Genomic DNA, 24,739 nt, shown 5'->3' with positions numbered 1-24,739 from the left:
GGTGGAATACAATTAGACGCTTGACATCCCGCTACGGCTCCATGTACACTGCACGCTTCAAGTGACCGTCGGGATTCTTTTCCTGCTCTCGACGCCACGCAATTCCGGAGAAGTCAATTGACCGCCAATCAACGACCTCATTCACAAACAAGCTCTTGCGTTCATCGCGTCGTGATTCGGCCATCTTGACAACAGTAATCCGATGTAAGACAACAAAGCGTGTCGGGTCCATGAACATCAGCCAAGTGGCGAGCTAAGGAAGCACGTGAAAAAAGGATTGAGCACAAACGGAAAGCACACCTGACTGTCGCTTTGGACTGCAGGGGAAAATTTGGACCACGCTCGGCCCAAGTGGTGAGCCCCCCCGTGTTCAGGTGTGGCAGTCTTTGGACTTTGTGGCAGAAACAAAAGATAATAATCAAGGGATTTCAAAGTCCAGGAAATGGTTTTCAGGCAAACCAAAGCTTAAGTGTTTCAACCATCAGTCCGGTCAGGAGTAGCCAGGAGCTTTGGAAGTCGTTGACCGACACGCTGGGCTTCTCACTTCTTTCACGGTGTGAAACGGTCTTTCCAAGAGTGGCGGAAGGCCGTAACTGGCACAAATCAAAAGGTGCTTTGATGCTGCCATCATCATCTTCCTATTTTCAACCACAAGTTTTCTCCTTGTGAATTCTTAGTGGTGGAAAATGTGAAGAAACTGAAGATGGGGGGGACAATCGTGGAGCTTTTTTTTTGTCTTCTACGCAGATCAGGAACTTCTACCAGTGACACTCCAGGTTGGCGCCACTCTGGCGGAGGACGGTCACAAAGAGGGGGGGAGGAGAAAAAAAAAGGAGGAGAGAAAGAATTCACATTAGGGGCAGAAGGAGGAAAAGAGAGACTTTTGGTTATCATGTTACAGACGCTGAGCAACCTGGACGCTAAATTAAAAGGAAAGCAAGCGGGTCACACTTGGGCCAGCTAGCAGGCCTGCAACAGAAGAGCTCGAAGGACACCGCTCTTGGTGGCAGCAAGTGAGGGACAGGGACTGCCTCTGCTGTTGTATGCGTGCGTGCAGTTGAAGAGCCCGCCAGGAGGGGTCGGGGTCGGGGTGGGGTGGGGGGCATGCATGCGCACAGAACGTCAGGGCAAAAAGGGGACAGTCCATCGTCGGCACACAAGACGCGCCTCCGCATGCTAGCGTTAAGTGGACACGGATGGAAGACGACGTGGCCGGTGGACATGCCCGCAAGAGGTCGCACGCGTGGAGGCGTGAGGGCTGCGTGCGTGCAGTTGAAGAGCCCGCCAGGAGGGGTCGGGGTCGGGGTGGGGTGGGGGGCATGCATGCGCACAGAACGTCAGGGCAAAAAGGGGACAGTCCATCGTCGGCACACAAGACGCGCCTCCGCATGCTAGCGTTAAGTGGACACGGATGGAAGACGACGTGGCCGGTGGACATGCCCGCAAGAGGTCGCACGCGTGGAGGCGTGAGGGCCAGTCGGAGGGAAAAGGGGCAAGCGTCACTTACCAAATGAAACAGGACGGCTGCGTTAAGCAGAGGGTGAATACAATTAGACGCTTGACATCCCGCTACGGCTCCATGTACACTGCACGCTTCAAGTGACCGTCGGGATTCTTTTCCTGCTCTCGACGCCACGCAATTCCGGAGAAGTCAATTGACCGCCAATCAACGACCTCATTCACAAACAAGCTCTTGCGTTCATCGCGTCGTGATTCGGCCACCGCGTTTATCGTCAAATTGTCCAAAAGCTCCGGGTTTCCGTCCAATTTCTGTCGTCTTGCGTCGAAAGCCGACGGTCGAGGCCATCTCGACGTGATGAAACGCACGCCGCCGCGGGCAAATTCAAAACCGGCACGGGAACGGTAAATGGTATGCCAAGAGCAAACGACAATGGCGGCCGGCGACGGCACCAAAGATAAACAAACACGGAAATAACATTTGACGTGGGCCGCGAGGTGAGTGAAAAAAGGCGAAGGTGGGCAGAGTGAGGAGGGAGGCTGCGCTCTTTTTCTCCAGATTCCAACATGCAAATAAATGGGGAAAAGAACAACACCGTCGATCTTCAAAACACTGCATTGAATCAAGGTCAATTCATTTTCGAGGCAAAAATGGTTTCTTCCACTTTGCGCTCAAAGGCTGATTGATGAAGACGTCACGTGAATGATTCTCAAGTCACCTTAGGACACTTTTTGGGTTGTGAATGTGGCGTTTGGGCCGCTGTTCGGGGCAGAGCCGGATCTATGCCGCGAGATCCAGAGGGCTGTTGGCCACCCCCCAAAAAAATCCTCAGCTCTTTTCCTTAACACTTTTAACAGAGAGCGGATGAAATGAGCTGCACATACAGAATTGCTTTCTTGACTGACTTGAGCGCGGATGAATTTTAAGAGTGGCCCTTTCATCCTTCAGATTTTTTTCTGGATGCGGCCCTGAAACGAAAAAGTTTGGACACCCCTGGTCGAAACAGAAGAGACGTGTCCATTATGAAATAAGCTAAGCCGCAGGTAGTCATGTGGAGGAAGGTTACACCCCCCCCCCGCAAAAAAAAAAACAAAAAAAGAACTATGCAACTTCCAATATTTGTATCCTTTATTTCCCTTTTGTGTGGGTGTTGCCAGTGCACACTGTTGCCACGCGTCAAGTTATTTTCATACAACTTGGACATGTCCGCATGCGGGTGGTTTCAATACGTTCCGTCAATATCAACTTGGGCATGTCAGACGCAGCTCATTTGGAATGGACAGAGAAATTGATTGATTAGAGGAATGAATTCAATTGGAACTGGACACTTGGGACTTGCAGTGTAAACCCAGCCTCTGTGCCTCCGTGTGTGTGCGCGCGCTGAACACAATTTCTCCTCAAAGTAGATAACCGAGGAAGCCGGAAATTTCGGCGCTCAGCATGTCTGAATTGACGAATGGAGCGGGTGCACCTAACGCGGTGGAGACCAAGTACAAAATTGACACCATCTGGTCAGACGACGCACTGGGATTCATGTCAACCGTTTAGAACCGGGAAGAAAAACTGACTCGCTTGTCCAGCCGTTTGTGATTGCGCAGAACCAAAAGAGGGAGAACTTTAAAGAAGGGCAAAAAAGGTGGACCCGAACATTTGGAAGCATTTGAGTGGAATGCTGCGGCAAAGGGGGGGGCGTCAGTTCAGTAGACCTGAGCTGGGTAGCGCACCGGCTTACAATGACGTGACAACGATGGCGGCTCCGAACAAAGTGTTTCAGGGGACAACAACTCACTTCAAACAGGCCGTTCAAAACGACCCACACGAACGGGGAGCGACCCTTCCGAGGGGAAACCGCCGACGGTCCGCACGGCACCTGCGGCGCTCTCATTTTGACTTGTCAAATGACGATGACGCTACAAAGTCTCGGATAGCGCGACGGATACTGACCCCTTCTTCTTCTCTGTAGGGACTTAGACTGTTGTAGACGGCTTCGATAACGCTTTGTCTGCAAGAAGAACAGTGGAATGAAACCAAAACATGAGGCCGCTCGCAAACATCATGAAGACCACCGAGGCGGCCACAATTTCATTTCCGATACTTGAGTCACAGGAGTCAAATGCTGTGATGGAAAACGTCAATTAGTAACCGATGACGTGTGCCGACATTTAAAGGGGAAATGTTAGGACGTAAAAAAAAAAAAAAAAAAAATCCCCAGGTCTCTGAAATTCAAAAACAAGTAGAGAATCCAACGTCAACCTGCTTCAAAGCAGTTCATTCACTTTTATCCATACGTACTCCAGAGCCAATACAAAGTACGGCTTTGTCTCCGCGGCGGCTGTGGCGAACTTCGGCGGTTGCGACGAGACGATTTACGAGTTTAAAGAGAAAATTATGCGGCCACGGCATCATTTCTATTTTCACTGGTGGCGCTCCATCAACTTGTCTATTTGTGCTCAGCACACAGCACGTGCCGCATGTGACGCGCGAAGCCGACGCGTGGCCCAACCCGATGACCCCCCACGTGCGCAGCTTCGGCGAACAATCGCATACGTAACAGACACGTCGGCTAAGATGTACAAACGCTGCAGGGCCTCGGTAGCTTTTGACTTTGACAGGATGACGTTTCAGAGTGTCGGGCGGACTGACTTGGGCAGTTACTTGGACATGTTGGATATCGAGCCGGCGCAACGGCCAAACTAGCGGCTAATTGTCTCAATTAGCCGTGTTATACGACACGCCGGCAACACTCAAAAGGTAGCAAACACAAAAAGTACTTTGTTGTGTCACTTCCCTCCAAGACTTAACCATCGGAGCAATTGAAAAATCAATTTCCCATCCATAATATGTCCCCTTTAAGCGGTGGCGCGTTGAAGATAAAACAGCTTGCGGTGGCGGAGGGGCTCTTACTTGCTGGCGAGGCCTCCCCCCGGCGGCAGCGCCGGCATGCTGCCGTCAGCCGAAAGGTTCCTCATCACCGTCGCCAGGTCGGGAAAGCCCTCGTCGGCCGGCCGCGACAGCATCGCTGAAAACCACAGCGGAGAGCGCGTTACGCAAGGGGACGAATGTCTGCCGGTAGCCCGGCGGCGAGGACGGTTGACAGGTGCGCCCGCGCGGCTTCGAGAGCGCCTGTCCTCATTCGGGCTGAGCTGGAGCCCATCCCGGCTGACACCCAGGATTGCTTGTCGGCAACGCGAGTGTTGACGGAACTCGGTGCCACTTAGACCGACTCAAGGGGGAGGGGGGTGCTAACCACGAGCGCACGGTGTCAAATGTGTAGAAGAGACCAATGCAAGTTAGTTACTGGTGGCAAGTTGCCACGAAAACGTTCCTGACCCTTTTTTTTTTTTTTTTTTTGCCCTACCAGTAGGAGATGGCCGAAGAAGCCAAACACTTACATTAGCACGCAACGTTGAGTGACTTCATTCCACTCCGAGGTGCCAATAAATCCATTCGGTGAAAGTCTATTTGTATGAATTGACCAGAATGTCAAAGAGCTGGAGAGCCCTCGTTGCCGGGGAGAAGAGCTTCCAAGCAAACGAGCAAAATGAAAAGGCGTTAAGGCTCTCGCGAGGGGCCAAATGAGGAGGAGGCCAATGCGGGCGGGGAGAGAAGACACGGCGCGTCTGGGCGAAGGAGAGGAGAAAACCATGTCGGAGGGACGCGAGGGGGAACAAGCTCGCTGAAATGGAAAAGGAGGTCACGACGGCGTCATCCTTCTGCGGTCGGCGCGCTCCGACTCGGTTTGACAATAGAAAGCGGCCAAGTCGGGGCAAGAAGCCGGAAACATCCGAGGGGAATACAACGCGGCCGTTCATGCCCACCTTCCACGCGAGACTCCAAGTACCGGTTGAGCTCGCCGTCTCTCCTCACGGCTTCCTCGGACACCTTGGGAGTGTTGGGCAAACATACGAGGACAACGCTCATGTTATCCCGGCTCCCCTAAGGTGGATGGGAGGAAAGAGGAAGCGGATCAAAGTCGGCCGGCCGGCCAGCGAACGCACGCGCTCGCACACACTCGGGACCAAACCTTGTGCAGGCAGGTGTCCACCACCTCGTTGCAGATTCTCTCCAGGTCGTCCGACACCTCCAGCCTGGATTTGACAAAGTCGCACAGCTCCTCGTTGGACATGACGTCCCAGATCCCGTCGCACGCCAGGACGACAAACTGATCCTGCTCGGGGGTCCGGAGCATCTCGCAAACCTCCGGCTCGGGGCTCACCAGCTGCTCGGTGGGGCCCCTGCCCACCACGCACTTGTAGTCGTAGTCCCCCAAGGCCCGGGAGACGGCCAGCGAGCCGTTGACCCTCTGGATCATGACGGATCCGCCGGCGTTCTGGATGCGCTCCCTCTCGTGCGGGTTGCAAGGCTTGTGGTCGTGCGTGGAGAAGCACACTTGGGAGTTCCGGTACAAGACGGCGCGCGAGTCGCCGCAGTTCATGAAAAAGAAATGCTCGGGCGACAGGAGGACGCCCACGGCCGTGGAGCCGCTTCGGTCCGTGCCGTTGCGCAGGTCCGAGAAGCCGCGCATGTGCTCGTCGATCCCCAGGAAGCCCGCCCGGATGCCGGCTTTCACCGCCTCCACCGTGGGGGCGCCTTCCGCCGGAGGGGCGTCGGCGACGCTCTCCGAACCGGCCGGCGAGCTCCGCTGCCCCGCGGCCCCGAAACCGGCGCCCATGATGTGCTCCAGAAGGTGCTTGGCGCAGTAGTTGGCCACCCTGGAGCCCGCGTGGCCGTCGTAGACGGCGAAAAAGGACCAGTCCGTCAGGCCGGGCGCCGGCAGGCCCAGCGCGGCCGTGTGGGCGTCCTCCATCTCCACTCGCCAGCCCTGCATGGAGCTCAGCCCGTAGCGGATGCCGTTGCCTTCGCCGTGGGCGTTGTGCTTCTCCATTTTGGGCTTGTCCAGGAAGGCACCCATGGCTCCGCTCGGCTCGGCTCGGCTCGGCGGAGACCCGCGCCTGCCTCCGGAAAAAGGACGGACGAGACAGAGGGCGATGAAACAACGCTCCGCATTGGACCGGCAACTCAAATTTCAAGATACCGATCGAGAGACTTCATGTCCGGTGCCGAGTTTCGTGATGCAGCAGCTAGCGAGCAGCTTCGTCGACTTTTCATCGTTAAGAATTTGGAATCGGATCGGGGTAGCAAAATTACATTTGCACAGGATCCCCTTTTCGAGACATGAACGGCTTCATTCGGGGCCGACTCAAAGGAATCGAGTTAGAAAAAAGGAAAGACAGTCAAGTCCGGTCTGGGACAAACTGGAAACTTTTCAAAGTTGCGACCGTGTACACGGTCATCCTCCCTCCATCGCCGCGGTTACGTTCCAGACCACCGAGACCGAGAAGGGCCGGCGGACTCAGACAAGCGGGGCCGTTTTAACGAGCTAAGTCGATTTAGTGGTGAGTTAGCTGCTGGAGGATGCGCGCAGGCCGGGATCAGCCTGTCAAACACAGACAAACACACGGGAGCCGACTTGCTCCGGGCTGTCCGATGAGCTCGGACCTCGCTGATGCTTACTGCCATTAAAAGTACATTATGTGAAAAGTCCTGCAAATTGGACTTTAGCCAGCTTGAGATAGCGAGAGAGAGTGAATGCTTTTACAAGCAAGGAGGACTCGCCAGGGATATCTTAAATGGCCCCTGGTTGATGACTCATCACAAGCACAAGCTGCATCAGAAGCGCTCAACTTCCTGGAAGAGCAGCGCTTGGAATGGACATGGTCAGTCGTCGGCAGCCCGGCATCGTCGGGAATGCAAAATGCTGCTGGACGGCAGTCGAGCACACCGTAGGAAGGGGGCATGAAATGTGCTGGTTCAGCTCCCGGTAGTGGCTTCAGTCATCACGTGATCGGGTGCTCAAAGCTTGCTGCTCAACGCAAGGCGCAGGTATGCCCAACTAAGCAGTCGTTTGCCTCAATAAATGCAGTCGAAAAGGTTGTACGTCTCACTTGTAACATACAAATGAAAAAAATCGTATTAGGCACCTTAACAAGGTGGAGGGGAGGGGCATCCATGATTAGCAGATTTTATATGGGTGATGTTCATCGCTAACCTCACGCCAAAATTACTCTACGGTAGACAATATAGATTTTGCTTGATTTCAACGTGGCCCTTCCATCCTTTGCTTTTTGGTACACCACCGGCAGGTGGAAAAAAAAAAGAAGGTTGGATGCCACACTGCTCGATAAATGCGCAACCGATTTTCAAAGATACCACTTGAACGTTCATGATTTCGAAGACTCCATTTCTATAGAGTTGCCTTTTTTTTTTTGTTGTTGTCATTCAAATTTGGCAGGTGCTGAAAGCACTCTCCTGTGTGGTGTGTCAAATTCTGAAGCCCTTTATTTTCACTTTCCATGTACTTTATATAGATGCTTTCAATTGGCATCATTTCCCCAGTGGGAGCATTTGTGGAGGATTGGCCGGTGTTCCTGCAAAAGACAGCTGCGCGCGCGTGTTCTTGTACTAAACTAACGTGGAACCCGAGCTATCAAGGCAGCCAATCAAACAAGCCCCTTTGCCACTGATAACGTGAGGTTATAGAGACCACAGACGAAACCGAATGCAAACACATTAAAGGCCCCTTCAACGCGGCCGCAGACTTTGCAGCTGTCGGCTCCAAACTGCATCAATTTCATATCAAGGTGCCAACACTAACACGGATGAAAGATAGGGATTTAACTACCCGAGTCCACAAAGTGAACAATTTCACTTGACCACCGCGAAGCAGTGAGCAGGGCGGTTCTAATGTAAAGCTAATTAAGCCCAGGCTGGCATGTACACCAATTAAGACGACGCTCACTTGACAGTCGCCAAATTACACACACACACACACACACACACACACACACACACACACAACACTAGCCGACGTTACGTTTGTATCAGGAAGTGTGCCCCGTCCGTGTACTTACCGTTAAAGACTTAGAGCCTCTTCGAGTCCTCGTTTGTGTGGCTTCAGAGGCGGGTTGCGTTTAAGGAGCTGGGCTTGTTGTGATAGGCTTAGCGGCTCTTGAAACGTTAGCCCCTGTCGTCCATCGGCCGCTAGCACGGGATTGAAAGCTAGCCAGTCAGGTGCCCTCTCCGCCCGTCTCCGCCTGGACGTTCCGCTTTCAAAGTCATGTTTGAAACGAGCGTCAACTAAGTGAGTGCAGGCGGACTATCGGTTAGCGAGAGACACACTAGTTTAGAGAGCACGTAAGCGCGAAGCTAATGTTGGCTAAAGCTAAGTTATATGTATGAAGCTGATGACGTTCTTTTCGACGTCCACGGCAGGGCGGAGCCACACGCTCACCTCGCGTCTCTGATTGCTCAAGCACTGATTTGAGATTGCGTTACGATTGGTCGGAAGAGGTGTCACTCACGTGTCCTCTGGCGTACTGTAAACACTCGACCCTCGGCGTGGTTGGACGCAGTGGGTGTGTGGACACATAATTAGGTACGCGTGTACAATTCGAAACGTCTGTCAATGTGCGCGCTCTGTGTCACATATAACATAAACTGCCTACGTATCTATTATCTATGCAGTAACCGGTGTCTTAATATAAACATTTGGAAAGTCGTTTACATCGCACTTTCCCACTGAGTATTTAGACCCTGTTTCACTAGTTCTAGAATAGAGCCATACATTCTGTAAAATACAGAAACACCTTTATTTATGTTTTTTTTTTTACAGTTAGTAGAAGACAAAGCACAACGCGAAAGGAAATACATGAACATTACAAAATAAATAATAGAGCAGATATAAAACATTGAAAACGTGCAGATTTATGTTTGTGTACTCTGTATGTATGTACTCCTGTATATGTGTGGATATAAATGGATAGATAAATCGATAGATCATCAAGTACTCAACCCACAGGACCACGAGGCTGCTTTCCCGAAGCCGTTAAACTCAGCTACAGTTCCGTAGTCCGACATCAGAGACCATACTTTGCCCACCTTGGTTCTAAGATCCCCGTTTAATTGTTGGAACGCACTGCACCAAGCTTCGTTTTCTGGACCTTATTGTGTAGCTGTACATCATGTTGTGGGTAGTTCCCTAAATGTACATGTCTAAAAGTTCCTGCTGTTACATTATTTACATGACATTATATTCCATGTTCTATTTCAGTTGGCCTGCAATACTTAGGAGATAAGTGAGATCCCTCATCAAAAGGCTTTCGAGCTATTCTTAGCCGACCGGGAAGGAAGGTATAAGGTGATCTCTCTGTATGAGCCAGATGACTGACAGATAACAAGCACGCATAAAATAATGGTCCGCTGCAGCAATACAGTTACGCTCCCCGTTCGGGGTCATAAACACTCCCTTATGTGATGCTCAGATCATTGACTGACATCAGCGTGTGCTGATCATTGAAGAGGTATTTCATGTTGGCGCCTGTGTGTCTTGTTTGCAACGCTAAGTAGGTCATCAATAATAGAGGATGGTCCTTGGGTATATGGCGTAAAGTCAAGAATGTGCCAGACATTGATTTCACACACCATAACTCAAGAATTTCAAAATAAACCTTTCGCAACCGCAAACCGTCAAACAAGTGTGATTGCTTGTAATCTAAGTTTGCCTTGCGCAAATGAAGAGTTCCGTATTTTCATCCACGTCCGGGCCACCGATGTTGTATCTTGGGATTCACAGTTAGTCATACGCATGAAATGTGATGGGTCAAACTGACACATTTCAACTTTAAAACCGATGGCAATAAGTTTGCCACCCTCAGCGACATTTTATAATCAACCGATGGCCTCAATCGAAGAACATATGTTGTCGGATTGAGGTCAGGAAGTCGATCGAGTAACTGAAAATGTTTACTTTGTAGATATCAGCATTTTCTGGGCGCTGAAAACGGTGTGCAGGTCATCCACAAACCAAACTTGGATCTTTTTTTTTTTTTTTTTTTTTGCTAGTAAACAGTCTGCTTGGATTAGTCCAATCTCCGCTACTGCGTTATTACGATACAATGTATACAAATCCTGTATGCTGTACTCGGCGTGCTGCTTTAATTAACCACCGTGTGCGGAAGCAGGCGGCGAGATCAATTTTCTTGATGATGTTTCCCTAAAACAATCGAGTGGCTCAACAGAGAGTCAAGTGCTCTTTTCTTTGTTTATTGCGCAGTCTGTTTGTATGTGTGTGTGTGTGTGTGTGTGTGTGTGTGTGTGTGTGTGTGTGTGTGTGTGTGTGTGTGTGTGAGAGAGAAAGAGAGAGAAGAGGAGGAACCCGCAGGCGGTCGTGAGGCTTCCCTTCCACTCGGGCCTAATCACCGAGCAATCACGCCGCCTCACCTTGCCCTTTCGCTCTTCAAGCACAAGAGCTCTTGAAAAGCTGATTTCCTGCCTCCTCGGAGGGCGCGCCTTGCTTTTGTCTACCGAGGAGACGGGTTGAAACGATAATTGTTGGCAAATTGTGCCCGCAAATGTACAACGCTCGTCTGATTTGCATGACATTTTTCCTGTTTTTTTTTTTTTTTTTGTACTTGCTCTCTTGAGGACTCTTTTAATGAGTATTGTGTGTGTGTGTGTGTGTGTGTGTGTGTGTGTGTGCGTGTGTGTTTGGGGGGCAAAGGGCAAATCTACTTCTTGGTTATATGCTTGAAAAATGAGGTAGCATACATTTGAATGCATGTTATGGGAAGGGGGCAAGATGCTCCACCTTCTTCATGGAATTAGAGTCATTAACCAACTGTTTACTGAATATCAAGGAGATCTCTCTCTCTCTCTCTCTCTCTCTCTCTCTCTCTCTCTCTCTCTCTCTCTCTCTCTCTCTCTCTCTCTCTCTCTCTCTAATTTTCTGTGCATCTGAGCATTCACACAAACTCCCTTTGCATCGCTTGGAGCACAGTGAACAACATCAGACATGCACACGGTGCCCCAAACCAGTTTCACACCTGTCCAAAACATGGGATCGTAATACGTTACATGATGTCGATAGGTTTCAAAATTCAAGCCCCCTATATGTCAAAAGAAATATTGAATCGAGACTTATGACACAAATAAAACCAGCCCAAGTTTATCATGTGGGCACACAGTTTATTTGAAGCATTATTAAGTCTCACTACGATCTGTAGTAAGGTGGTCCTACATTGTCCTCACATAAATCATGTAAAATGTGTCATTTAATGAAACACTTTCAACAATTTCCAATCACCTGACCTGTGAAACACGCGAGAGAGCCTCATGTAAGGGGTTCGTAACCTCCGCCCTATTTTGGACTTCCTGAATGGAGTGGTCTGATTGTTGCCTCGAGCGTCAGTGGTGGTGAGTAACCCATTTGAGTGGATTACCAACACCAATCACCAATGGTGGATTGTGGGTGCCACGTGACAGCTGCGTACCCCAGGACCGGCCGGGTCTAGACAGGGGCAAACCAATCCCGAATACATGATATTTCACATATTTTTATGATCTCCCGCCTCTCTCCTTCCCTCCACTTCTTCCTGTCTTAATGTCTCGCTTGCCGCCACAAATGTAAGACGAATCAAGGTGTTTCTCGACTCGGCTCCATGTCCCCTTTTCGCTCTGCTCAGCGTTCCAGTATAGGCCTGCTGCCTGCTCGCTGGGTGGGACGGCTGTCTTCCAATCAGTCTCCAGTATGCAAATGAGCCAGTGTCAGCATCTCCCAGCAGTCAACTGCAAATGCGAAGCAAATCTCTCCTTTTGCCCATCCTTAAAGTAGAGCTGTCCACTAAAAACAATGAACCCCTCAACTCACATACAGTAACCAAATTCTTCTCGTAGCCAAGCTGGAGCCTATTCTAGAAGAGGGTGTGTGGCCGCATTCAAGCGAGTGAATTTGGCAGTTAAACATGGTCAAAGGTGCTGGAGATCATCCATGCTTGTGTACCCACCAAGCCACCAACCTATGACCTCAACCGACCTACATACTTACTCACCCATCCTATTCGAGCCACCTCATGACATACATTTCAACCTACCTACCTAAGTACCTGTTTATCCAAACCATGCAGTATATCCTAAGACAGTGGCTTAAAATAAGCACTTTGTACTCTTTGCAGCGGAGTGTAACTAAACGCCCTCAGCCCCTCCCGAAGGAAGCACGGTCATAGCGCCGTCCCCAGCAGTGTCACTCAAGCGGGTTCACCGGCATCGTCTTGTGTCATCATCGCGGTCACAGGATGGCCAGTTGCTCCAACAGTGGGGCCACACTACCACCTAGAGCCAGAGAGCGGTACTGCAACCCAGCTTTGGTGAAAGAAGGAGTCCAAAAGTAATAATAATAATAATAATAATAATAATAATAATAATAATAATACATTTCATTTATAAGCGCCTTTCAAAACACTCAAGGACACTTTACAATCAAAAAGAGAACAATATAACCGCAGATAAAATTAAAAGTGTTGTTGCTTCGTGACTGGGCAGAGAATTTGGAAGCAGGAGTAGGCCAGCCTCTGTGCTCCAGGGCCACATTTGATTTTTGAAACGGACAGATGGGCCGGTTCATTCGTAGATTTAAAAAAAAGGAAAGAAAAATGTGGATGTAAAATCTGAAATAAAATACATTTTGATTGGGAACGAGTGAATCTAAATGTTCATTTTATTTGAAATGAACCGCTTGTATTTTTTAATGATTCGGCTTTGTTCAATTGAGTATTTTACAACGTTGCAGTCACAATGCCCGATCCGATCATTTTATGAGATCGTATTTTTTTTTTAAATCATGCAGTTTCAATTGACCAATTTGAAGAAAAAAAGTAACTGAAGGCAACAAATAGTACGAGACTCTTGATCGTGCGAACTTCAGTAAAGATCCTTTACCTCTAGAGTTCGTTCCAACTCTCTCGCTGTACCAAGTGGCTTCGACCATGTTTGCGTCCAAAGTTGAAGAGGGACCAGAGCCGCGCTCTGCACAACCTCTCGTGACAAGAGCAACCTGAATGGCAAGTCAGATGGCAATAAAGGGCATCGATCGGCTGACTGCCTGAGCCCCGTCGGCCAAGGTGACCCGGGGAATGCCGGCACTCGACAAGCAATCGGTCCCCGAACGATATCGGGAGGAACGCTTCAGCCGGAAGAAATCATTCACCAAAGCAAGGACGATCTTCTCCCTGAGCAGGCGAGAGGAGAAGGCCGGCCAGCGTTTCTTCCTCTTGCTCCTCATCCTCACGCTTGTGGTCTTGCTCTGTTTGTTCCAGCTTGAGCTGGCAGTGTTTGGTCCGTCGTACTCGAGGGAAGGAATGTTCATTTTGCTCAGTAATGACATGTTCAAGAGCGACACTGGTTTGCCTTGTGAGTCCTTCAAAGTTCATGGTAAATAAAGACTTACTGACAAAGCTAGCCACCAACCAAACATCACACGCGGTGACTCACCTGCTCACCTACTGATCGACTGACCTATCTTGCTACCGACCTACCACACCTTAGTACCAACCTCTGTATGCAACCCACCTATCTATGTACCTACCTCACCTACTGAGCAAGCCAATCAACCAACCTACCAACCTACCAAATCACGTCCCTGCCTCCCTATCCACTTACCTAGCGATCAAACCCACCTAGCGACATAACTATCCACCACCTGCTGACCTCACAACGCACTCACCTCCATATCTCAACACCAACTAATCTACCACGCTTGCAATATGCCGAAGCACCTCCTACCAACCAACTTACATGCCTCTGGACCTAACTACCGGTAATCCGCCTACTTTCTAGCTCCCTGCCGACTGACCCACCAGCCCACCCGCCGACCTCCTGACCAATGCACAAATGTGTTTGCGGATGAATTACATGAAGTTCTCCATGTTGATGTGTGATGATTGGGCAGTTCAGTCAGTTTATTGAAAATAAATTATTCATGTGAAGCATAAGTTCCCTCTGAAGCGTGTGTGTGTGTGTGTGCGTGTGTGTGTGTGTGTGTGTGTGTGTGTGTGTGTGTGTGTGTGTGTGTGTGTTGTGAACCCAGTACACTGTGATCTAACTGCAGCTGACAGGCAGGTTTGAGGCCTCTCTCCAGGGTCCACTGTGAGTGTGTGCGCACGTGTGTGTGCGTCTAATTAGAAGCTCAGTACGAAAGGCAGCAGGTCTCTTGCAAGTGCTTGTGTGCATATGTCAAGTCGGGCTCTCTGTCATATAAAGAGCTAAACAAGCACCCGGTTGTGGTTGTTTTGCCTCCCTACATATAAGATGAGTCCAATATGCGGCCTCGTCACTTATTCATCTCTCGGCCACCTCCGGGGCCCGCGCTAAGCCGAAACGACAGCTCCGTCGGGCCTGACGGAGACCCGCCGACCTGAAGGAAGTTAGCCGGACAGAATGGTCCAAAACAGATCAATGATGCGCGCATTGGTTTTACATTTGGACTGGCGATGAGAAAACACAACAAAGGAGTCATACCTACCTATCGACCTACCCCAGCGGTGACCCACCTACCTGCCTTCCGGTGACCAACCAAACTCAACTCAGCTGTATTTGAGAGCCCTATAAAACAACCACCGCTGTGGACAAAGTGCTGTACATGGAGCAAAACTAATTCAACAAAACAATCAAATAAGAAAGTAATAACAAAGACAGTGGAAAGCACAAAAACACTCAAACGAACAATCATGTCTCACGCCGAGTCAAAAGCCAAAGATTAAAAATGAGTTTTCAGAGGAGTTTGAGGGATGGGCGGCGAGGGGTCTTGCCCAGCGTTCGTTCCAAAGAGATGGAAAAGGCTCCATCCCCTCAGAGCCTCCATTTAGTTCTCGCTACCGCGAATGGTGCCTGGTCCCATGCAGACCCGAGGCACCGGGCAAGTGCAGAGGAGCTCCGAGAGCTCAAGTGGGGCCAGAACTCTCAAATGTAGAGGGAGCCAGTGAAGGGATGCCAGAGTAGGAGTTAGTGTACGTGCTCCCTCCTACGAGTGCCAGTCGAGAGGCAATTTATTAGATGGATCTTGTTTAATGACTTAAATAGGAGTCGGACAACACCACTCGGTACCCTTCAAAAATGTCATCTTTTCAATCATTTCGGACAATACATAAAGATTGGTGACCTAATTACTTCAAATGCATGTGGCACAATAGTTTTGTTTACACGGCAACATCCTTTCAATCTTTTCATTTGAAAAAAGGATCGAAAAAGCAAAAGTGATGTGTGTGGTATGCGCTACTGGAAAAGAAAAAGGGAGGGGGGGGGGGGGGGGTGCCAGTTACTTTACAGCATGTCTGACAGCCATCATATGATCCTGAGACAGCGTGACAGCTGTCTTCACACCCCTTCCGCTTACACACACACACACACACACACACACACACACACACACACACACACACACAATTTTTGTAGCTACACGCATCGACAGCAGGCCAGAGGATGAAGACAAGAGCGATGGACAGATTGGAGGAGCAGACATAGGTTAGGGACGGAGCGGCTGGAGGCCAGACAGGAGACAGATACACAGATGGACAAGACACCAAGGGGCTGGTGGACGTCAGAAAGTGGGCTGACAATCAGGAGGATGGACTCCGAAAGGAAGGCACAGGAGGTTGTTGAGCATGAACTGAGCAGAGACGAATTGGCGCTCGCTCGCAAGTGGCTTAAGGTCGCCGGTCGGAGCTCCCTATGCAAATATGGTGCCGACGTAATCTACGCACAGATGTCAAATAAAAACGGAGTTGCACTTTGGTCCTGACCAGATCCAGTATGACCCCTGAAGATGGCCAAAAGCAAATTTTTGGGAGTGAGGCTGGCCAAAATGTTGCAAGACTCTTGCCTGTTTTTTTTTTTTTCCCCAAGGAATCAAGCCCACTGCTCCACCCAAACATTAACCTTAGTTTTCAATCTGGAAAGTAGCCTTTATTCTTCGTCGCGTTAGCTTGTCAGTGCCTGCAACTTTTTCTCAAGAGCAAAAGCAATTTCTCGAAGGTTTGCAAACCCCTGCCGGAAAAACAATGCCCCCTTGACCAATCGAGGCCGACGACTTTGAGGCCCAAAACATTGTCGAGGCGCCTTCGTCGGAGCGCGATGGCAGGCGGTTTCCCCTGATGCGAGGCGACATTCCACGCCCTGGCGCACACGAGCTGGCATATGCTAACCAACGATACGAAGTCTCGAGCTATTTGCCGCTCGGTCTGTGAGGTCACGCGTTACCATGACGGCTGTGCGTCTATACTCTCGTTTGTTTGGGCTTGGCCGTCCACATCCGTTCGTTCCGTGCTGGCAGATGTGTCGAATGCACAACTCCATTGGATCAGATTATTTGGGAAGCTTAGGACGCGCTGCCCCCCCCTTCCCCCCACAGCTCTTGCTGTGCTTTGGGTGATGTGTCCCCATGCACTAACGTCAACATCACAGCCAGGACCGGAGCGCTGTCAAATACGCTAACGCACAACCTTTTTGAGGCGACACTAACACAGCAAGAGTGTGTGATTATTGCGACCAAAAAACGCCGCCCGCCTGCCCCTCTTCTCCCTAAATGCCAAAAGCTTCCCCGTTCCCCCTGAAAATGTGACGCGGTTACCCTATTGTGAGGCTGCACCGTGTGATCTTTTCGCGTAGGATATGAGAAGCACTTGCCAAAGATGTTCTGCCATATTTTACCTTGCAGTCATTTTCTATTTTCCACCAGGTAGCCTACATGTGCTTGAGGGCCATATTATTTCTTTTTTGTTTTTTTCTAAGGGGCATACGGGCCAGGTTATTTGTAAATGAGGTTAGAAAAAAAGTTGAAATGTGTACATTTTTTCGCCTTTCATATCGGTGGCTGATATCAGCATTCTACGGGAGTAGCCAATACTTTGACGAACCAATTTCCATTGTTCCTCTGACAGTAAAGTTCTATTCTATTCTTTTCTCTTTTAAACGTGTGTCGAAAAAGCTGAGTTTGAAATTTGTCAAAGGCTAAAAGGCCGAAAGCTCAGTGACTTGACGGGACATGAAAATGTTGGGCTTTCGCAGCAAATTGGAAAAGGACATGCTGTGTGAACCCAGCCTAGGTAGCTTTTAAAGTCCCAGCAGACACAGGACAGATCACAGCACGCTTCTGTGCGCCATTTCAACCACTTGGAGCATCCAGCCCACTCGCCAGTAGCGTGAAGCTGTGATCTTCACACGTATGACACCTCAGTCCACTGAGGCCCAGTCGGCCGCTACGCGTAACAGCCTTCCCGCTGTTGGGCCGCCGTCACATTCTCACTTCCTGATGCGTCAAGACAGACACCCAATCTCTGGGACACGGATCCACTTCGCTCCTTTGCTTCCTCTTTGCATGTATGCAGGGATAGGGAGGGCCCGAGGTTAGGCGGTCGGAGGTACACCGATACACTGGTGCTCTCGGGTCGTCTCCTGCGGGAAGGCTGTGATGGAGAAGCGACGGAGGGAAGGCACTCATGAGAAGATGTAGAGGAGACACTTGTATTGAAACAGATATTTAAAAAATAAAACGGTTTTTCAATGCAAAATGGCCAACTTCCTGTTCCATTTCACCACTGCCTGTTTAATTTCATAAGTGACTCCTTGAGACTTTTCTGTGTCCTGTTAGGATTGACATGTGCACCAAATCTCGTGTCGATTGGTGAAATGGGTGTTTGGGGGGGGGGGGTAATTTTATTTACCCTCATGAGGGCCCTCCCGACTGATTTTTTTTTTCTTTTTTGTGGGTTAGGGGGTCATCTTTGTTCCCCCTCAAATATGTACATTTTAACCAGAAGACACACAAGAATCGGAACCGATACGATGCTTTGAGGCATCATTTGTGCCCCATTGGCCAATGAAGTCATTTGCATGTTGCAGCCACACCGATGAGGCTGTTTAAATTGAAAACTAGTGGTCGTGCAGTCACGTGAAGTTAAATCATTCAAAGGAAAAAAAACCTCAAGAAAACAAAAAGGCGACAGATTTATTCAGTTGAAAATTCAGCCATGAAGCAGTGAAACTACCACCAATGTCCTGGGGAAATCCTGCACAGTTCCAATGTATTTTTGTGTGTTTCGGCTGAATTCCATTTTGCGTCTTTTCCTTTGCCTTCCTCTTTGGTAAATTCAAGGTTAAGCCTCTTCCACGACATATTTGCGCCAAAGAGCCTGTGAAGAAGAACCCCACCCACCCCCCACTTTCCAAACAACATTATGTGACAACTCGACGGTTTTACCAAGTGTGTCGCTTGGGTCGGACGTGCTATTCCCAAAGCTTTCACAGGGTGCACCTGTGAAAAGTACAGCTCGACACCCAACGCGTGATCATTTGCGTTGCCTTTCCATTGTGTCTGATGGAAAGAGCCGTCGGTATGCTGAAGGGCCATTGTACAGTGTACACCTATTGGGACGGGCCCAACAAACGCTGACGCCATGCTCTGCCCACATCCCTTCGGAGGTCCACAGCGCCCGTCTGTGCACGCTGCCCCTACTTGGGGCTCATTTCAGTAGGAGTTGCTCATTTTGGAGGGCCTAAAATACATGTATTTTGAGTTTGAGGCCATGTTGAAAATCAACTAGATCTTCAGAAGGATAAGCGTCAATCCAAATTGGGTGTCCCTCATCTTCTGGCTGATCAGCACATATCGCATCATCAGTTTTCCATGTGCTTTTTCCATTTTCTGCCAGTTTGGGTCACTGAGAGGCCAGCGCTCTTTCCACCTGTGTTTCAGCACATCTCACGCTACTATGCACTGCGCACACTCGCACGGGTGCATAAGGGAGGCGCTTCGCAGGCGGCAAGCGCGGCCAATGTGTTTACATGTGCTGAGCTTGTCAATGGAGGGAAGGAGCACGAGGAGGTTGTGCATGCGCGAAGGCATCCTGTGAGCAGGAAGGACAAAATATTAAGTGAATAATGGATCCGGGCGTTTGAATTATTGACGGAGTGCATTGATGCTTTCATGACGGGGGGTGGGGGTGGGGAGGTTGAGCTAACATTCCAGGCTTCATTCATGAAAAAGGGCGGCAAATGGGAGTGACTACTACACACCTCCCATCCAAAACACACTACCTGTACTGTACTCCATCCATCCATTTTCTAATCCGCTTCTCCTCATGAGGGTCGCAGGTGTGCTGGAGCCTCTCCCAGCTGTCTTCGGGGCACACCCTGAACCGCGTGCTAGCCAATCGCGGGGCGCACACGTAGACAAACAACCATTCGCGCTGACACTCACACTTTGGGACAATTTAGAGTGTTCCATTCACCTGCTACGTATATTTTATGTACAACCCTAAACCAAAAGGATAATCGCTCAAGATAATCTCTTGGGGACATGTGATAATCAGACCTTTGATGACTTTGAGGGCACCATTTAGGCTTGATTATTGGGATGTACGCTGCTTCAAATATTGAACATCTTCAACACAGTCCTGGCCTTTGACTTTGGTTGGAAAAGGGAAATTGGGTTGGAATTAGGCCCCAGTATCAGTATGTGCGTAATTATTGGACAAGTTCAACATGCACCAATGTGGTCCTGACTGCTTTCCCAGAAGAAGGATGAAACACTCTTAGCACATTAGAAGATAATCGCTCAGGTTAATATTTTAGAGACATCCAATATTTGAACCTTCCCTGGGATGCGTTGCCCAGGGCCCTGAGTGAGTGCTCTCAATCAACAACAACAACAAAAAACCTCAAACAAAGCTTGTTTGCATCCTGTGTACTCATTCACTAATAAAGCACTCACATGTAGCCTCACTGAAATGTGTTGACAAATAATTGCGCTATCTGCCAGTAACCAAGCTTCTGCATCCCAGTAAGTTGCAATGTCACAGGACATTTCAGAGAGGGACAAATGGGACACAAGAAGGCAGCAGTGTGCCCAGGAATGTTGGCACAGCTGCCAGGGGCAGGGCAAGCGGGGGCAAAGACAGCATGGCACACGTCAACCTTTGCCCCCTTTGTCGTATTCTGTCTTCCGCCCGCAGGGTGTGTTAGGCATCACGAGGACCCGTTTGCCCAGTGAGGGGTGGACAACCATGTGACATCCCCCCACCTGCGTGACCTTTACTGCGGTTGACTTCCCCGGCAGGAGACCATCACCTCCAAGCAAAGAGCCCTGTGGGAGATGTGGACACAAAGCAGCGTCAGGGAGACGCATATACACATGGACAGAGATAGAACTGTGTGAGACAGACTGAATATGTTTCAAAGTGTGCTTATTACTCTAAAACTAGAGGCCACGTTTTAACTACATCCCGATATGCATGGTGCAGTCATTCTGAATAGACCAAACCCATTGCGAATTGTGAAAATCTGTGCGTAATCAACGCCCATTCCCCCAAAATGTTTATAGTTGCTTCTAACATTACTTTAAACCCTAGATGAACGGTTTTCTTTTTCTTTTTTGTAGAACCTATGCAGTACTACGTACTACCTGTACATGTTGGCGGGGCAACAGAAGGGTGACTGGTGCTTTAAGAAAACGTCATCAAAATCCAAGATGGCGGCTCACCGATTCACTGCGACCGTACAGCATAGACGTGTTTGCTAATACATCTCGGTAAGTGAAAGATCCACTTTAAGTGCCCCGAGTGGGTGTAGAAATGTCATAAACGGCATGAAACGTGTCTATGCTTTAATTTGTAGCACTCGCCGAGTTTGCAACTGGCGTTAATGATTTTTAAATGCATCTTTTTGACTTGGTTATGCGGCACGTGATCTAGTATGTCTCCTTTGTTTTATATCTCAGGTTTTCGGTTAGAGCGGTGAAGACGCCGCTTTCTCCTTCTCTGTTTTGACTACAATGAATCCAATAATTAGACGGACACTTCCTCGGTCAGTGAGGACTCTTCTGACAGACATCGGTCCTAAGGACGAGTGGCCGGAGGAAGCAGAGGATGCCGGGGCGGCCAGCAGAGATGGAATCCTGCTCCCCGGAAGAGGGGCGTCTTCTGGACAGAAGGAATTCATCACTCAGGCTTCGGCTGATGGAAAGCTCTCCAAAGTGTGCATGCTGTGCAACTGCAAGCCTGCGTGTTACACTTGCCCTAGGTGCAACTTGCATTACTGCGGCGTGGCTTGCTACCGCAGCCCGGATCACTCGGTGTGCTCAGAGGAGTTCTACAAGGAGGCTGTGTTTGAGGAGTTGAAAAACATGGCGGCAACAGACCAAGAGGGAAAGAAGAAAATGCATGAGATTCTTCTCGGACTGAGACAAAAGGCTCAAGTGACAAATGGAGGAATGGAAAGCGTGTTAAGAGAAGCCGGGGTGGAGCAAGACGGCGGCGTTGAGGCTGTGGAGCTGCTGTCCAGATTAGCTGAGCTTCAGGAATCGGAAGAAGATAGTATGGGGGAGATCGAGACCATCACGAGAACCTTGGAAGAGATTGGAGACCAGAAAGCAGATGAGGAGCCGTCGGAAAGCGTGGCCCGAAATCTGTCAGAGCTTGACCTCGACAAGCTCTCAGAAGAGGAGCTGTGGGCGCTGCTTGACAACGGGGAGAAGGAGAAGTTCACCGGTTTGCTTAGGCGGGGTGCTCTGGGCGGGTTGATCCCCGTGTGGAGGCCGTGGTGGGAGGAACACGACGAGGCAGGGAGAACGCTGGTGGAGTTGCTGGAGGGGGGGGTTCAGAATCCAGACCAACAAGTGAATAAGAGCAAGGATAAAACGGCAAGCTCTGCGGTCTCTGCCGTTCCTGCGATTTTTGCCCAAATCCCCAAACTGAGTTCCTTGTGTCCAAATCCATCTCCATTGGTCTGCTACAGTGTGATCAACGCTCTCTATTGCTATACTTTCACGTTGCAGCTCCTCAACGGTGATGCTGACTCACTCCTGTTTGAGTTCTGTGACACCATGCTCACGTTGTCTGAGGCGCTGAGCTCCAGCAAGGTTTTCAACTCCGCTCAACAGGCCATACACAGCGGAGAGACACTCATCTTCAGAGGAGGGTACCTCCACAAACAAGAATCACACGCCACAGACTTGGCGGTGGAAGCCACCGCTCACGTCCTGACAGGTAGAGACAAAGAGGACGCCACAGGATACATCCTGGCGGCCTTGAGTCAGATACGTTCGGCGCTCTCTCGAGCCAGAGCCTCTCTCTCAAAGAAGGGAGAAGAAGGTGCAAAGAGGCAGAAATACTTCCTGGCTTCCAAGAAGTGTGAATTCCTTCAGGCTTGGACGCTGGATCATTCGCGTCGTACTCGTGGGTTGGCTTTGGAGCTGTGGAACGAGCACAGTCAGCGAGCGAGGCGAAGGAAAAGTGTGGAGGAAACAAAGATGCTTGTTGCGGAGAGCTTTAAAAAAGGAAAGAGGAAAGTTCATGGTACATTGATACAGGAATTAAATTAACAGCTTTTCTAAAGGTTTGTGATATAATAAACAAAAAAAAATGTGAATAATTGTATGCTTGTATGGATGAATAAAGTGCATAACTGGTGAAACCCCTATTTGTTTTGTGACATCCCTTGTTCTAATTTTATAACGATTTAAGTTTAATTTCAGTTTGTATAATTTTATTTTTTTAAAGAATGGCTTGAAAGTACATATTACTGACAATTGCTTTTATAAGAAAATCATAGTTTGGGCAACCATCTTAAATGCGACATATTGTGCTTCAATGGCAAGTTCAAATTGCGTGCCAAATCTCGCGGTGCTTTGGTGACGTAAAACGGAAGTCTCGCTCGTCTTTTCCTTCTGCGACACAGCAAACATGGCCGCGCTCTTGAGATCTACCCGGTTCCTCAAGTTTTCGCCTTCGGGCTTGTTACAAATCGCGGGGACCAGAAGAACCGGACCGCCGCCCAGTCGGCTTTATAGCGGAAGAATTGATGTCGCCAGGACGGGACTTGTGACCCGACAGACGTACCCGAGTGTGGAGAACGCGTCCAGGTAAGCTACTAGCTTGGGTACCCGTCAACCACGCGCGTTAGCCTGATGCGCTGATGTCATTGAGGCTCAATGACAACCACAAAACAACCATGATTCGTACTCTTCCTGACAAATCTGTTCTTGTAATGCTGTTACGATAAAAGCGTTTCTTGTTACTGTTGCTCACGTGGCTTAGTATCAAGTAAATCTAAAGGCACCCTGTTGGGAAATCGGGTTAACATACGTAACAAGAATTTTGGTCCCTTGGAATCAAACATTAAAACACAGATTTTTTTTTTGTGGACGTTTACACTTGCAAGATAGTTATTACCATAGTTTTTAGTTTGTGTATGAACCGAGGTAATATAGGGTTTAATTTTCACAGACTAATTATCATTGATGTTGTTGCTTATGTCACGCAGCATCTTACCATGAAGCCAAAAAATGTCAGTGGAAAGTCACTGATGAGCCGATCACATTTAAGTTCATATTTTCTCCACGAGAAAGAGAGTTTTTCACTCAGTGACGGAGGAAAGGTTAAAAAAGGCTTGATTTGAAGGCCTGTGTCCTAGTGGTAACTATGTTTGTGAACTGTCATAATTTCCCACTGCACTACTGACAAGCTCTCATGGGACACAAATGTGCCGAAGCCGACCGGTATCGCTGCTTTAAATTGTCCATTGGTGGGAATGTAAGTGTGACTGATTGTTGTGTGTCATAATCTTGACCGCTGAATGTAATTGTTGCTTTCCTCCACTCATCCCCTCCAGTCATGCGCGGCCACATGCAGCGGGATGCGTCCGCAGCTACGGAGTGGCCGCGGAGAAGAAGGAGGAGCTCAGCGTGGCCGTGCGCACCAAACAGGCCCAGCAGTTCGACTGGGCCTTGGCCAAGCTGGACAGTTCGGTGAGGAGGACCGGTCGCATCACCAGGACTTTGCTGCTGCGCATCTTCCACGACATCTCCAGGGCGGGTAGCTACGGCAGACATAGACACCTGCAATTTAAGATCAAATACAAAGAAGTGCAAGTAAAAGGTCTTGCTTCTTTTATGCACTCCAAAGATACATGTTGCCTTTTCCATGGCTCCGTATTGTTGCAGGTTATCCGAGTGGTAACCAGGCCCTGCTACTGCTGCGGAGCTGCGGCTCTCTGCTGCCAGAAATGGGCCTGGACGAGCGCACTGAGTTGGCTCACCGCATCTGGGAGAAGCTGCAGGAGCTGGGTGAGTGAGAGGAATCGCACAATGGACTTTTTTGCTGAAATCGATTTAATCGGCCGATATTAGCGCTTAAAATGAGCAAAAATCGTCCAAGTTTTCTTTTTTGGTTCTTTAAAAAAAAAAATTTTTTTTAACTTTCTTCTCTACAGATGACATTCTGAATACCCTTCCTCCCGCTCCCAAATTATTGGAATCGGTATCAGCCTCAATAAAAATCCACATTATTATTATACCTTATTATAATGTATAGACTAACACGGAATGTTTGTAACACTGGGTGCAAAGATCCTTCCAGGTGGCAAAAAAATGAGTGGCAAATGCTGATGTGATGACAA

At 49.3% G+C, this 24,739-nt stretch overlaps 3 protein-coding genes across 8 annotated transcripts in view; 2 read left to right on the top strand and 1 right to left on the bottom strand.

Annotated features, from left to right (window-relative positions):
* The window catches only part of ppm1ba (protein phosphatase, Mg2+/Mn2+ dependent, 1Ba), a 12,058-nt gene extending 3,212 nt beyond the window's left edge, over positions 1–8,846 (bottom strand). The window contains exons 1-7 of one of the 6 annotated variants that reach the window (XM_019860144.1): positions 8,372–8,833; positions 5,484–6,418; positions 5,278–5,395; positions 4,364–4,478; positions 3,404–3,461; positions 1,508–1,524; positions 471–788 (exon numbers count right to left, since the gene is read on the bottom strand). In XM_019860144.1, the coding sequence (XP_019715703.1) occupies position 788; positions 1,508–1,524; positions 3,404–3,461; positions 4,364–4,478; positions 5,278–5,395; positions 5,484–6,371 (1,197 nt within the window). In that variant the 5' untranslated portion in view covers positions 6,372–6,418; positions 8,372–8,833 and the 3' untranslated portion in view covers positions 471–787. Of the gene's footprint in view, positions 1–470; positions 789–1,257; positions 1,525–3,403; positions 3,462–4,363; positions 4,479–5,277; positions 5,396–5,483; positions 6,419–8,370 lie in introns of those variants that run through there. The other 5 variants (XM_019860142.1, XM_019860143.1, XM_019860141.1 and 2 more) reach the window with 5 other exon arrangements.
* An 11,939-nt stretch (positions 8,847–20,785) lies between these two features.
* Positions 20,786–22,758, top strand: znhit2 (zinc finger, HIT-type containing 2). The gene is made up of 2 exons (XM_019860422.1): positions 20,786–20,873; positions 21,063–22,758. The coding sequence occupies exon 2, from the start codon at positions 21,117–21,119 to the stop codon at positions 22,662–22,664; it is 1,548 nt and encodes a 515-aa protein (XP_019715981.1). The 5' UTR covers positions 20,786–20,873; positions 21,063–21,116; the 3' UTR covers positions 22,665–22,758.
* A 236-nt stretch (positions 22,759–22,994) lies between these two features.
* lrpprc (leucine-rich pentatricopeptide repeat containing) overlaps positions 22,995–24,739 on the top strand; it is a 46,177-nt gene continuing 44,432 nt past the window's right edge. Inside the window, exons 1-3 of the mRNA XM_019860325.1 lie at positions 22,995–23,204; positions 23,954–24,156; positions 24,285–24,407. Coding sequence (XP_019715884.1) covers positions 23,026–23,204; positions 23,954–24,156; positions 24,285–24,407 — 505 coding nt within the window. The 5' untranslated portion in view covers positions 22,995–23,025. The remainder of the gene's footprint in view (positions 23,205–23,953; positions 24,157–24,284; positions 24,408–24,739) is intronic.

The sequence above is a fragment of the Hippocampus comes genome, unplaced genomic scaffold (assembly GCF_001891065.2).
Source record: "Hippocampus comes isolate QL1 unplaced genomic scaffold, H_comes_QL1_v1.1 scaffold39, whole genome shotgun sequence".
Taxonomy (NCBI): Eukaryota; Metazoa; Chordata; class Actinopteri; order Syngnathiformes; family Syngnathidae; genus Hippocampus; species Hippocampus comes.
This window is presented reverse-complemented; position numbering and strand designations above follow the sequence as displayed.

Excerpts from the sequence above, each read along its gene's own strand:
- znhit2 (XM_019860422.1), top strand. The coding sequence starts at position 21,117 with ATGAATCCAATAATTAGACGGACACTTCCTCGGTCAGTGAGGACTCTT.